General features: G+C 38.3%; 1 protein-coding gene and 1 long non-coding RNA gene across 3 annotated transcripts; both read right to left on the bottom strand.

Moving 5' to 3' along the window:
• Positions 1-417: 417 nt before the first annotated feature.
• LOC139129535 (uncharacterized) lies at positions 418-8,325 on the bottom strand. Of its 2 annotated transcripts, none has more exons than XR_011551607.1 (5): positions 8,158-8,325; positions 6,782-6,952; positions 5,991-6,080; positions 2,916-3,084; positions 418-2,490 (listed from the first exon to the last, which is right to left on the bottom strand). It is a non-coding gene; the product is annotated as an uncharacterized lncRNA (long non-coding RNA). The 2 variants fall into 2 exon arrangements; XR_011551606.1 differs by having other exon boundaries at positions 2,039-2,490; positions 6,778-6,952.
• A 4,893-nt stretch (positions 8,326-13,218) lies between these two features.
• On the bottom strand, positions 13,219-14,043 carry LOC139142748 (uncharacterized). Its single transcript, XM_070712859.1, has one exon. The coding sequence runs from the start codon at positions 14,041-14,043 to the stop codon at positions 13,219-13,221; it is 825 nt and encodes a 274-aa protein (XP_070568960.1).
• Positions 14,044-14,674: the final 631 nt, after the last annotated feature.

Raw genomic sequence — 14,674 nt, 5'->3', positions numbered from 1 at the left:
ATCTCACTTGTAACAGGGAGGAATTCAAGCTCCATTTCAACATTCTTTGCCTGACTCGACTTTTGAAGAAATGGAGTCTCTTCATAATGTAAGTATCAAAATGATACAGAATTTGTGTCACAATAGGCTGTTCTATATGTTGGAGGAGAGGGGTGCATGGAGAATGCCCTTGAGTGACAGACATCAGTCCACATTCTAGTTTAAGGATATATGAACAGTAAAATTGAAAGTATTGTCATTTCTCTAAATTCTCAATTTTATAAGTATAAGATGTGAAATTAAATATGGGATCTGCTCATTTGTGAAATACATCAGTTATGATAAAAAGGCTGAGTCAACATTTTTTCACCAATGCTTTTTCTATAGACAAAATCATTCAATGCTTTTATCAAAAAATTGAGCACGGTGACCATACAATGCTATTTGATCACTATGATTTATTTCTTTTGACTGAGCTATGTGCAAATTTTCATGAAAATGACAATAGCAGTTCTTTTCCCAGCAATACTCAATGTAATCCTATGAAAAGAGACATATTCCATGTGTTTATAGTGCTGGTACATCCTTAATGACAGTGATATTGTGCAAAAAAAATGGAAATCTGAGAATGTGATATAGATATTTACTGTGTACAATAACTATGAACACATCTTCTGGGGATTTTATACTTACTTTAAAAAAATTGTAATTCTATGGGAAAATTGTGATTTAAAATGTTTTATCAATGGGGTTTCAACTTAAATGGGAAAAAACTACATATTTGGGTCATTAGGTTTCTTTTGATAAAAAGAGAAAAAAAATTCTGCTCCCTGAAATATGGTTTGTACCGTAGTTTAATTGATTAGAGTGCATTATATCCATGAATAGGGTGGGAGTTGAACTGTGACAACTAGAGAATGGAACAGTTTCAATGAACAGAACAATAGAACAACAGAAGTTAAGGGGAAGGTTACCCAGCAATCTCTTTCATCAATAAATAATCTATGAAAAACTGGTGTGAAATCAGCCTTTGTTATTAACTTATACTTACTGATAGCATGATGGCACGAATTTGAAAACCATTGGTTATAGGACTGCGTTGGAAGTGATACAAGAGCTTAGCACTGCACTGACACTTGTAGGGCTTCTCCAGCTGTAGACTATGGGGAAGCCCTACAAGTGTCACTGCAGTGCCAGGCTCTTACGTCACTTCCACCTATAATCAATGGTTTTTAAAAGGGCGCCATCGCGCTATCAGTAAGAGAAACTGAATAAAAAAGATGGATTTCACACCAGTTTTCAGTTTTTTTATTGATGATCACCATATCGCTGGGTAGCCTTCCCCTTTAAAATATCCAAAATATATTTTAATATGTGACTTTGTCCCAGTGACCTCAGTTATATCTTTATTTTATTACCTGGAAGATAAGCTTTAGTTTTTAGCTTTTCTACTCTTATACAAAGCCTTTAAAATAATTGAAATTCAACTATACATGTGTTACATGTGTGTTCTACTGTTATTATGTCGTTCCTGCAGAATGCTGAAGAGGACTTCACATGTATCGAAACATCTTATGGTACAATTAAATATTCTAATGGACAGTTTCACGTAAAATGTGACATCTGGAACAAACTGATGACAGATGTGAAAAACTTATCAACAGGTGAATTCTTTGATTATTACTACATTTATTAGTATACTAGAAGACAGAAATTATCTAATTTGAAAGATTTGTAAAATACTGGAAATATTTGTTCCCAGTATTACTTTTACCAGTACTTACTTGATAACCTTCCCAAGGCAAATATAAATTTTAAGTTTCAGGGCTCAGCTAATTGATACAGTCTGTGTATGTATCATGAATATTAATAGTGCTGACAAATGAACTGGACTAAAGTTCAAATGTCAACAATAATAATGCACTTTACTAACATACATAGTGTATTATTCACAATGCTTCATGGAGTTGAACAAGTAAAGTTTAAACCAGAAAAAGTATATAAATTACACCTATCCCTTTGCTGTATGTTTTTTATAAAGGGCACATAACACAGTCACAGGTTTCCAGCAATAGTATTTTATTGACAATTACACTGATGAAACTATGCTGTAACTTTTTGATATCACTTTGGATATTTTTAGTTTGTTGTTTAGAACCTCATTGATGAATTGATTTTCAGAAACAACACTATATACTTCAGTTATTAGAATATATATTATCAAAGTGTTTATTATCTCAATGCATAAGGTGTGATTTGAGAATCGTGATCGTTAGTAGGACCATACAAATAATCTAATTATGAGAAACAACCTATTCAACATTTTGTCTCTTAAAATATTGACATTTCTTTACTAGGTTTCAACTTCGAGGATTCCGTCCGGTCTTTTCAAGAAGCCCTCCACAGGTATTACCAAACCAATCCAGACAGAAGACTGTACAACAGCGACGACATGGAGGCTTTCAGTGACAGACACAGCCCTGGACTGTACCAAGCCATCCTGGATTCCATCTGTAGACAAGACAACAGACTGTCACTTGAAAGGTACCATTTGCAGAGGAAGAGAACTGTAGCTTTATTACACATTATTTCTTATTTCAGGTAACTTTTATGATTCAACATTAAAATATAGATCAGATATTGTAAGATAAATTTAAAATGTACATTATAGAGACTAGTCAATATGGTAATTATCACAAAAATCAATCATTTACACTTCAGTTTGGATTTCAATGTGATGCATTTATTAGCTTATCATTTTTAAATAAAAAAATTTATGTTAAATTTTTTAACGGCCTCATATTTGAAATATATCCCTGAAGTGATCATAAAAAACATAAAACTTGGCATTAAAATAATGTGTTTTAAGAATATTGCAAAGTGGGGTACCACTTTAATACTACATTTAAAAATATATTGGCTTTTTGACAACTTACCTGCTTTTTTTCAGGTCACAGAAGTGTTCCATACTGGAAAAGGATTGTGGGGTTTATCTCCGACAGCATGGTTTGTCATGGGAGGGTTTAGTTTTGGGTCGGGTAATGGGTTACTCTACAAGCCAGAATACCATCAAGCGGTATGAGGAGTATCTTGCCACCAAAAATGCTGAAATCACAAACAGACGTGTATTAGATGCATATAATGTAAGTGAAATGGTTTGTTTCAATAAAACATTCTAGGTTTCAAAATGGTGAAATGATGTCAATCTTTCTTTAGATCTGCAAAAAACATGATTACTTTATGTGAAGTTTTTTTCCCTTAGATTCAAAGTGAAAGTTAGACATTATCAAAATGAGTAATTAATATCTACTTGGCTATACGTGTTTCATCTGTGCCTAGCTCTAGGAAATTCAAAACCCATCAATTAACATATATATTTGTCTTCTTTTTTTCCTTCAGAAGAAACTGATATAAACTCTGAATTCAAAACCCATCAATTAACATATATTTTTTTCTTTTTTCCTTACAGAAGAAACTATTAATAACACTAAATATTGATGACTACCATCACATACATGTACACAAAATTCCCACTGATACGACAACATCCTCTGCTCTCCATTTTGCTACAATCTTATATCCATTCCTGGTTGCCCTGCCATACCAATCAACAACAACATGCACAATGTAATTAATAGTGTCACTGGTGGTGTAGATCCAGAAATTGTAAGAAAACACAATACATGAAACAATGAAACAAACCCAAACAATCATGAATTCTCTACCTGCAGAATATACAAACATCACACCAGACAAGTTTGATGAAATGTTAGAACACTTCAAGATATACAAAGAATACCAGTTCAGGATGATGCACACACTTAAACACTCACATCTTGTAGACCTCCTCGAGATTCCACTCCACAGTCTAGAGAACTATCACACCTGTTATCAACACATCTCAGACAAAATTCCTGCTTTCAAAGTATATTCTACCAAGTACACTGTGGTGATGACAGCAGACTGGCCAGGATGGTTTTTCAGCAAGAAGTTACAAGCTCAGAGTAAGATTAATGCATACATCATTCCAAGACAAGGACCACTTCATGTCAACCTAAATATTGATGAAGACCATGTGATGATGTGTTGGGCAATCTATGCACCACTTTACAAGAAGGTATTTCAAAGAGAACTTCCTCTGAAACCCAAGCCATGGCAGACCAAACTGATACTCTGTACATTCTACCTTGGTTGGAGACTGATCCGAGAACAGATACTTCAAATCTTCAAATACTGCAAGGATCCAGAAATGGATTTTGTCATCCATGCTCTAGAAGATATTCTCCCAACTTGTCTCCTTCTGTATGCTGCTGTCTTCCGATCTGGTAACTACAGTTTGTTTCAGCAACTCATGAAGAGAATCAGTATCTTCTTTACCAGTGGGGAAGACATCATTATGACAGGGCATGTCTTTCATACTTGAGTGATTCTCAATTTCACTCCCTCTCTTTTCCACTTCTAACATCACACTTCTCTTCATATCTCACTGCATTCACTGAAGCTCTTGTTGAGTTGTTTCATGCACAACTCAGACGACACACACAACGAACCAATATATCATCTTCTGATATCCAGAAAACAGCCAGATCTCTTAGCTGCAGTGGTTTCCAACAACAACTCACCAGTGCATTCATACCACCAGGTCAGAGGGGAATCAGCAAAAGGATTACTCTGTCTTGGCAGGGAAGGCAGCCGAAGCTATGGCCACCATGTTTACTGAGATTGGAGCCAATGTTGGGAAGACAAAGAAATCACAAGACACAGATAGTAATGGTTTGCCAATTGGTCCTCCAACTTACCAGCTGAAGACTTTGCAATCACAGATTCAACCCAAACAAATGCCACTTTCATATGTAGTAGCACGTGATCCTGCAACCAACACACTCTGTGATCATCCTGATTGTTCCACACCACTTGATGACACTAAAGATCTCCTACACTTACCATGCCGCCATCTCATACATTCATTACACCTTGACACTGACTCAAGCTGCCCAATATGCACACCCCTCATTCAAGATCAAGCACAGAAACTTGTCAAAGCTCTCAATGAGTCTTTCATTCAGCCTACACAATCAGCAACTACAGTTTCTCATACACAACAACAGCAAATAGATGAAGCAGCCTCTTGTAATGTTACACCTGCCATTACACACACAGATAGACATTACTACAGTTCACCTCAGTTTGGTGTTGACCTTTCAACACAAATTCAACATATACAAGTACAAAGACAGCATCACCCACCAACAAGAGCTCCTCCACTCTCATCAGCTCAACCTTTTGCTGCCAGTCGAAGGCGGTGTTCACATTGTAAACAGTATGGTCATACCAGAACAACCAACAAAGTCATCACCTGTCCTCGGCTGCTAGAAAGAAATCAGAGTCCATCAGACAATCGAGAACAGCCCCATTACAATCTCAGTCACAGCATTCTACACATCAGGAACAGCCGCCGATACACAGATCAAGTCAGACACAGCATCATACACAAAACAACAACATACCTCCATCCAGTCAGTCATATACAATGGTTATCTCCATGCCTCAAACACTGTTGTATCATAACTGCCTATACTGGGTATTCCTTCTGGTTTCAGTCAGGCTGGTGTCCGACAGAGCAGCAGCAATGCATGCACTATAATTGCTCTGTATACAGCACGACTTTTTCATTTAAATAACACAATCCTTGATCAGATCCCATCTCACGTAAACACAACACTACCACATTCAGTCAGTTCTTTATTGTATTTAGGTCTCAAGTCAGGAAATGAAAGCCATGACAGGTAAGTCTAGTCTGTATACCTCTAACACCAAATATAACAAGACAGAAGACACATGCTCATATGTACCCTGTTATTTAATGTGTTATGGAAAAATTGTTCCAAATATTGTCATTATGGTTTTTACAGAGGTTGAAGCTATTAAATATTTTGCACATCTACTGAAAAGAACTATGTTTAAGCCACATTATCAACAGCATAATGTTGAACTTATAATTTACTACTTACCTCATTAATTTTTTTTCAGATACATGAAAGAACATGCTTTACTTGATCCAAATCTAACTGTTGAGGAGGCAGTTGCACATTGCAGGTTTCCTATACAATACAATCAAGAATTAGGCCCTGTTTACAACAATTTCAATAACACAACTGAAAGTCTTGTACATCAGTTACAACACCAGTTTTCACTTAATACCACTCACACAATAATATATGTTTCACGAGGACAGAGTGTGGTTTTCTATAAACATCGAAATAAGGTAATGATAGTTACAAACATTTTACAAACAATTCCTGTATACTATTAATTAGCCATTTTCATGACCCCTCCCATCCTTGTATTTCCGTTGGTATGAATCAACAAAAAACTCTACAACTTTAGGTTATATTCACCTAAATCTGGACTAAATTGCTACTCTACTCATTTGTATGCAAAACAGGGTTTTTTCATTTCTTGTACCAAAATGATGATTTTTGACACCACATACCACTGGAAGCACAAGGATGCGAGGTCATGAATAGGTCATGAAAATGGCCAGTTGGTGATCATGCATTCAATCACATGATTATCGCTGCAGTATTTATGGTAACTGATCAACCGCTCACTTTTTTGCTAAATGTACTATAAATCTAATAATGACTAATATTGGTTTTATTTTAATTACAAAAATAACAACTTGACTAAACATCTTTTTTCAGTTGATCCTGTTTGATTCACACTATCACATCTTGGGTGGTCATCAGTTGGGCGCTGTCTTACTTACAACTTCATTAGATGAGCCAAAACACTTACTCGCCAAATTTAATCAGTTGACAACTGGGAATGACGTCTGCAATGCTGTCGGTAGTATAACACCCATTTCCTTCAACTAACAGGTAAGTCCATTTTCAAATAATGCTTTTCTAATAACTTGACCAATGTCATTGCCGAACCTTCACTGTAAAGAAGTCTTCGTGTAATATATATACTGTGTAAAATAAAATTACATGTAACATCAATGGACACAAAAATCTGACAGGTTATTACCATTACAATGTGATACAATTGCATGTCAACACTGACACGCATCCACTCTGCACACACTGAACACCAACATACCCTACCTATGGCATGTACCTTGACGTGGTGGTAGGGCAACTGATTGGTAGACAGTAATATAATGGAACTCAGACAGACTGTATCGTGTCTGTATGTTAACTAACTGGGATTAAATAAATTGTCACTGTCTATCAATCAGACCAAAACATGCCAACTTTTCAATACATTTTGATGGCCATTGACCCATTGTACAATAAAAATAAGCTTACTGTGTGACAAATAATTACAAAGACAGAATCTCAATGATTTACACATTATTACATAATCTCACTGCTGGAAAAATTTATGCAGCAAACTGTCAAAATCTTTTGTCTCAATAAGTAAGAAGATGGTGATCCACAAACTTATTTAAAGATGACAAATCATAATATTTATCTATAATTTTTTACAAATATTTTCATTAATGCAAATCTAAAAAAAAGAACCCATTCTCACAAAGTGTACATGACCATTAGTCTTTTTCAATACCATATTGTATGCCACTCTCATTACTTATTTTCATTTGCAATGATAGATAGAAATGGATGGACAGGTAGATAGACATAAAGACAGAGACCATTAACAGAAAGGAACAGAATGAGTATAGGTGACAGGAAGAGTTTGAATACCAGCATAAACATATGACATACTTGACAAACATGTTTCACATGGCAAGCTTGTACACTCATATGAATAATAAATTTATCAATAAAGAAAATAACATTGAGGAGGAATGAATACTCCGCAGAGGCATGGATGTCACGTCAATGATACAGCAGGGAATAGAGAATGCACGACCCACACGCCCAAAATCACACAAAGACAAACACACTAGCACAACAGTATCGCAGGCGGCTGCTCACCAGCGCAGCAACCATACTCGCATATCAAATTCATCTGAGGTTATACTGTATGAGATACACGAAAACGGTTCAACTATGGACGTAATTTGCTACATCCACAAAATGGTCGTCGGTAAACCGCTTCGAGTGTGCACTGTGCTGTCTCTTGTTTACATTACGTTGGGTTCGTCAACAAGACTTCATCACAAATGGCAATCATTTTTCATTTAGAGGTATAATAAGACATACTCACCGAAAATTGTTCTCAAATAGCAAATGAAAAAGCCCCTCAAAATGTATTTGTACTTTTTTTCGTTCTCCCGAAGTCCAGAGTCATGTTAAAAAGTCTACGTAGTGTCGCGCATTTGACAATAGATAGAACGTAGTGTGGAAAGCGCTTCCGGGTTGGCTCACGCATGCGCGTTGCGTTTGTACAGCGTCTGAGGGTCAGGTACCGGCAAATGTAAACGTGGACGCTATCGGGTTAAAATAAAACAAGCTGTGATTGGATGAAAGTAACATTTGTAACTTTTTCTCATGTTTCTCGGGTTTCGCACTTTCAGGCTCACTTGACAACAACTTCTTGTTTGTACCACAAAGCCGTGGAGGTAGAAAGAAAGACTTTCTACCTCCATGATTTAGCCACTGTGATTTAGCACACCTCTTGATACTTGAACGTCGACATGATGCCTGGCATTTTTCACGAAATTCGGACACTATTCTATCCACGAAATCAATCGTCGTTCACGTTCCAAAAAAGTTTGCTTTCAATTAGCTGTGATATCGCAGCAGTACTTGTGGCGTGTATCGAACGTGCTCGGGTCATTGGGGTCACGCCACAGTCGGCGGTGACCTCAATGACCCTAGCGCGTTCGATACACGCCACAAGTACTACTGCGATATCACAGCAAGCCTTCAATCACCTGTATTTCCCCGTACTTCTGGATTAATCCTTTCAGTTTATGTTTCCGTCTCGTGTGCCAATGTTTTTGGTTCGGATACCAGTGTTTGAACATAATTCTGATCCAGTCGAATTTTGACCGGCGTTTTTATGGTAGCAGCCATATTTGTTGTAGCATAATGTCAGGTGACTAACCTCCGCCATCTGAACAAAATTCTGTTCAAGATGGCTACCCGGTACCTGACCCTATTTTTTCCCCACGCCCTCTACCAGGGAAAATGGGTCAGGGAACCAGACTAACTTTTGATGTGTCAGCCATCTTGTTTACAGCAGTCGACTTTTAGTGAGCTGCTCAAAAAATCAACCTCCCCCTCTTCCCAATGTTTTGTTTTTTAGAGGAGGTGGAGCTGGTTTTGTCAAAACTCTTTGCTCAGGATTAAAGTTTTTGGCCAAGTTTCGCCAATGCCAGTGTGTGGTTGCCTTCCTTTTGTATGTGCCCCATTGGTTTCAGCGTTCTAGAGGGAAGCCACTAATTTCATGATAAGCAAAACTAAAATGCCTCTTATTCGAAATGTAATAAATTTCTTGCCAAACAAAATAGTCGTTTTGGTATCTTGCATTTAAAGAACATAATGTGAAGATTTCAGAAAATTTGACCAAGCGAAGAGTGGAGTTAAATTATTTGGAAATTTCGAAATTGGGAGGAAAAAGAAGCAAGGAAATCGGGTGATTTGCATACATTTGCATAAATTAACACTTCTTTATCACGTTACTTTAAAATGGTGAAACCCAACCAATATTTTAATCTTGGATTAACAAATTATTACATTTGAATAAATATTTGCAAAAAAAGTGAGTTTTTAGCAAAATATGCTGTGTTGGGTGCATTTTAAGTCTTGCAAGCTGTGAAGTTCAACGTTAGCTGTGTCCTGATCAAGAGCAAAAGAAGAGACTGCACTCTGTGTTAATACCGACTTAGAGACCTCTCAGATTGTCGCAAAAGTTCAAGAAAGGAAATTCCTTCGTTTAGATCAAAACCCCTCCTCCCTCCCCTTGAACGAAAGCCAAAAGTACGAAATGTTGAAGTGTGCCTGAGAGAACAATGTACTGAGAATTATACGTATCGAGAAGACTGCAGTAGTCAGTGCTGTATTGTAAACACCGTGACAGTGAAATGACCAGTTGTTGTTAGAGTAGGCAGACACATACAGCACAATTAAAAAATGATACTTTTTATCTTTATAATTTGATGAATGAAAGATTTAAATGGTGTTCTCACTGCAACGTTTTCGGTGGCCCACAGCACACCCCTAATCCAAGTCCGACTCGGAAAAGTAAATGAGAACAGTTCCCAACGCCCCTGGGCCACTGTTCATTTAGGACGGAGTCGAGGGGGTGGACCTGAGTCCGAGCTCGGACTTAACTTCAGCACTTGGGTCCGTGTGAACGCATCGAAAATTAACAACGGCGAAAAACGCCCCCACGCGGCGAATTTCGGGCACATTTTGGATGCGACCTACAACTTTTTGTCAGTTGCCGCTGTGAGTTCAATCATATAATAAAGGGGAAACGGCTCCACACATCACCTATACTATATTTTTCGTTCTCAGAGTGTTCATGTTCAATTTTGTGTGTTTGGCTATTGGTGTAGATATAAGCCATGGCGAGACTTAGCCGTAATCTGGCTGTCTATAGAGGATAGAGGGACTGTGACTCTACATTTCGAAACCAGTGTGTGGTCTCTTTCCAGTTGCTTTTTGTTACTTGCTCTCCTCGGATTTTTGTTGCTTAAAACTTGTCAGTGTTTTGTTCGTCCACTAAGGAGGCTAGAATACTTATATTTGGGTCAGTTTGTTGTGTTTCATTTTGTTCGGTATTTCTGTAAGATTGTGTAGGTCACCTGTGCATTTATGATTGTGTCTCACCAATGTTTGGATTTCTTTTGTATGCGGCACAGTTACCTGTGGTCCATTCTGCTCTGCGTCTATATATGTGCCCCATAGAACGTTGTGTACATATGCTTCTTAGGCATATATAAAACACGTCTACCAAGCGCATAGACCCAGAGCGGAAAAGACCACAGGTGACTGTGGTAAGCAATGATCGGTTTCATTGTGAATAAATTCTTTAGTGTTTGGTCTTTTTCTATTTCTTCCCAGTTCTACAGGACAGCTTGTTTGATGTTCTTTTGTATTTTGATATGTGGGCTATATGTGGTTGAAAATATCACTTTATTAGTGTTGTTGTTGTTTTTTTGTTAGTGATTTAAATGTGTTCTTCGTGTTGCGTAATCTGTTTCCGCATTGATGTTCGATATTTCTTGTTGTGAATATCCTCGTTGTAGTAATTTTTCATTAAATGTTTTGACTTTGTTGTTAAAGTCCTCTTCGTTGTTGCATGCCCTTATGTAACTTAATGTTTCGCTTTTGATCAGGCCCTGAAGGTTGATTTTGGTTGACATGTTCCCTGTGTAAGAACTGGAATGTATCTGTTGGTTTTGTGTGCGTTCTGGCGCCTAATATGTTTTTTTGTTGTATCGTTGACCTTTATAAATAACTAGTCGTGAAAAATAGCTGACAAGACCCATCTGCTACTATAGATGTTTATTCTTCCTAATGTTTCGGACGTACACGGACGACCTTCATCAGAGGCTATACAGACACAATGGAAAAAAGGGAACGGAAATTACATTTTGTACTAATCGGTCAATGAATACGATAACAGATACACAGATATTTAGGGACCGTTCAGTTTTTACGGCCGGGGGGCGGCAAAATTCAGGGGGGGTCATCATAATTTTGGAATCCGCGAAGGGGGGGGGTCATCACTTTTTCACTGGTAGGAAAGGGGGGGGGTCACCACATTTTCAAAAACATAATACCTACAATAAAGTTCACTTTATGCCATGGCCATGATCGACCCTCTTACCGGCGGGCCGCCTTCGGCGGCCCACTACAATAAATATACTTTATGTATTACCATGACCCTCTTAACGGGCAGACGCCTTTGGCGGCCCACTCCAATTAGGTTTACTTCATGCAATGGCCATGATCGACCCTCTTTACCGGCGGGCCGCCTGCGGCGGCCCACTACAATAAATTGACTTTATTGTAATACCCCATGACCATCTTAACGGCCGGACGCCTTCAGCGGCCCTGTTCAGTAAAGTTTACTTCGTGCAATGGCCATGATCGACCCTCTTTTTACCAGCGGGCCACCTTTGGTTGCCCACTAGAATAAAGTTGACTTTACGTAATGGCCCATGACCCTCTTAACCGGAGGGCTGCCTTTGGCGAACCACTCCAATAAAGTTTACTTTATACAATGTCCATGGACATAAGTTGTCTATGGAAATGAAGTTAAAAATTGCCTTATAGTCGTCCTAATTAACAGACGTTTGCATGGATGTGGCTGAGAAGTTTGTGCACTGGCATCTCTGCTACACGAATAAAGTGCGCCGCGTACCGGAGTTCAAATCCAAACCGTGCGGGTAAATTTGACATATGGGTTTTGGTTATTTTTCAGCGGGGGGGGGGGGGGGGTCATCAATTTTTTTCGTCTGACAAAAGGGGGGTCATCATTTTTTTGCGAAAAATGCGGGGGGTCTATATTTTTTTGAACACCGGCGACAAGATTTTGCCGGCCCGCCAGGCCGTAAAAACTGAGCGCGTCCTTAGCGTACATTACGCACTGTAGAAATGTTTCGGTAGCATGTAAAGTCAATGGTAGAAATGTGACTACTGTAAAAAAGGAACAAACAAAAAATGGAATAGTTGAAAACGGCAATGAAGTGGGGTAGGGAAATGAAGCAATGCAATGTATTGAAAGGTGGATACTGTAAATTCCTATAAGGAACCAGAGATGAACTTATTTTACGTCTGTTCAGTTTGAGCTGTGACAGTGAACAAAGAAAAAAGAAAAGTGGGCTCCCTATGTTTCAGATGAATGGTGGGGCCCCGTAGCAGTGGTCGAAATTAACTACAAATCTTTTTGTTAATTCCTAGAGGATGAACGGTGCCCAGATTATAGATATATTTTATTTCCATTTGTTTTCTGATTTTTGTTTGTGTTGATGATGTTTTGCAGATTCCAAACATTGTGAAATTGTTAATATTATGATATTTCATATTAACGTGTTCGCTTACGAGCGTGTCTTTTTTTTTAATGTTATATACATGTTCGAATGTCCGTGTTTTTAGTTTCCTGCCAGTTTCTCCGATGTATACAAGTTTATCACATTGTGAACAGTTGATGCCGTATATGATATTGCTGGTGTTGCAGGTTATATTGCCAATGATAGGGTGAAGGTGAACCAGTTTTATTGTCTTTGACTCTGTGTTGAGGATGAATTTACACTGCAGTGGTTGCAGTGGCCGCATCTATTGCATAATCCTGGGCTGAGTTTTGTGTATTTCAGGTTGTTGTTAAAACTCTGGCTCTGACGAGAATTTTGGAGAGATTGCTAGGTTGTCTGTATGAAACTATGGGTGGTTTGCAGAAAATGTCTCTCGTGTCTGGAGTTGCCTGGAGTATGTCCCAGTATTTGTTGATTATTGCAGGTATGTTTGGTAGTTTGGGGTTGAAAGTAATTACAAGTGGTATTCTGTCCTCGGTAGTTGGTTTGCACGCATCACGTCTGGGTTGTAGCAATTGTGATCTTGATTTGAGTCTAGCGCCCTCTATAGCATTCTTTATGACGTCATGATTGTACCCGCGATGTGTTAAATGGTTGTGAAGGGCCTCGCTTGCTGTATCGTACTTATTGGTGTCACTGCATATGCGTCGGTATCTGAGGGACTGGCTCCATGGTATTGATTTGAAAATGTGTTTTGGATGGCAGGACGTTGACCATAGATATGAATGTTTGTCGGTGGGCTTGGTGTATATTGTGGTCGCTATTTTGCCGTTCTCGTTGATCATTGTTGTGTCCAGAAATGGCAGTTTCTCTGTACTGTAGTTTATTGTAAATTTGACGGTTGGATGTATGATGTTGCTATATTCTTGAATGAGAAGTAGTTTGTCGAGGCCGTGGTTCCAGAGAAATCGGACATCATCGATGAAGCGTTTCCACTTTTCTGGTTTGTGTTCTGCCTGTTTCAGTGTGGTGTCTTCTATTTGCCCCATTGGGATGTTGGCGTATGATGGTGCCGTCATTGTCCCCATCGCTGTACCCATTGTTTGTAGAAAGAACTTGCCGTTGAATTCGAAGTAGTTCCTGTTGAGTATGAATGTAAGCATCTCGCTATCAGTTCTGGTGTTTTTTTCTTTGTCACTGTCACAGCTCAAACTGAACAGACGTGTCCACAAACTAAGTCTTGTAAGTTCATCTCTGGTTCCTTATAGGAATTTACAGTATCCACCTTTCAATACATTGCATTGTTCAATTCCCTACCCCACTTCATTGCCGTTTTCAGCTATTCCATTAATTGTTTGTTCCTTTTTTACAGTAGTCACATTTCTACCATAGACTTTACATGCTACCGAAACATTTCTACATGCGTAATATACGCTAAATATCTGTGTATTGTTATCGAACTCATTGACCGAGTAGTACAAATGTAATTTTCGTTCCTTTTTTTCCATTGTGTCTGTATAGCCTCTGATGAAGGTCGTCCGTGTACGTCCGAAACGTTAGGAAGAATAAAACATCTATTGTATAGTAGCAGATGGGTCATGTCAACTATTTTCACACCTCATGTATCCATTATCTACAAGTACTCGCTGCAAACTTTACATATGGACTGCGGTTGGACTGACCCACTTGATATTCATCACTTTAAATAACTAGGTCAAGATATGTTTTTTCATGTGAAGAACTTTCATATGAAAATTTGAGAGAAGGATGCATTTTGTTAATTATTGTATGAAT

This window comes from Ptychodera flava, chromosome 1, assembly GCF_041260155.1.
Source record: "Ptychodera flava strain L36383 chromosome 1, AS_Pfla_20210202, whole genome shotgun sequence".
Classification (NCBI taxonomy): Eukaryota; Metazoa; Hemichordata; class Enteropneusta; family Ptychoderidae; genus Ptychodera; species Ptychodera flava.
This window is presented reverse-complemented; position numbering and strand designations above follow the sequence as displayed.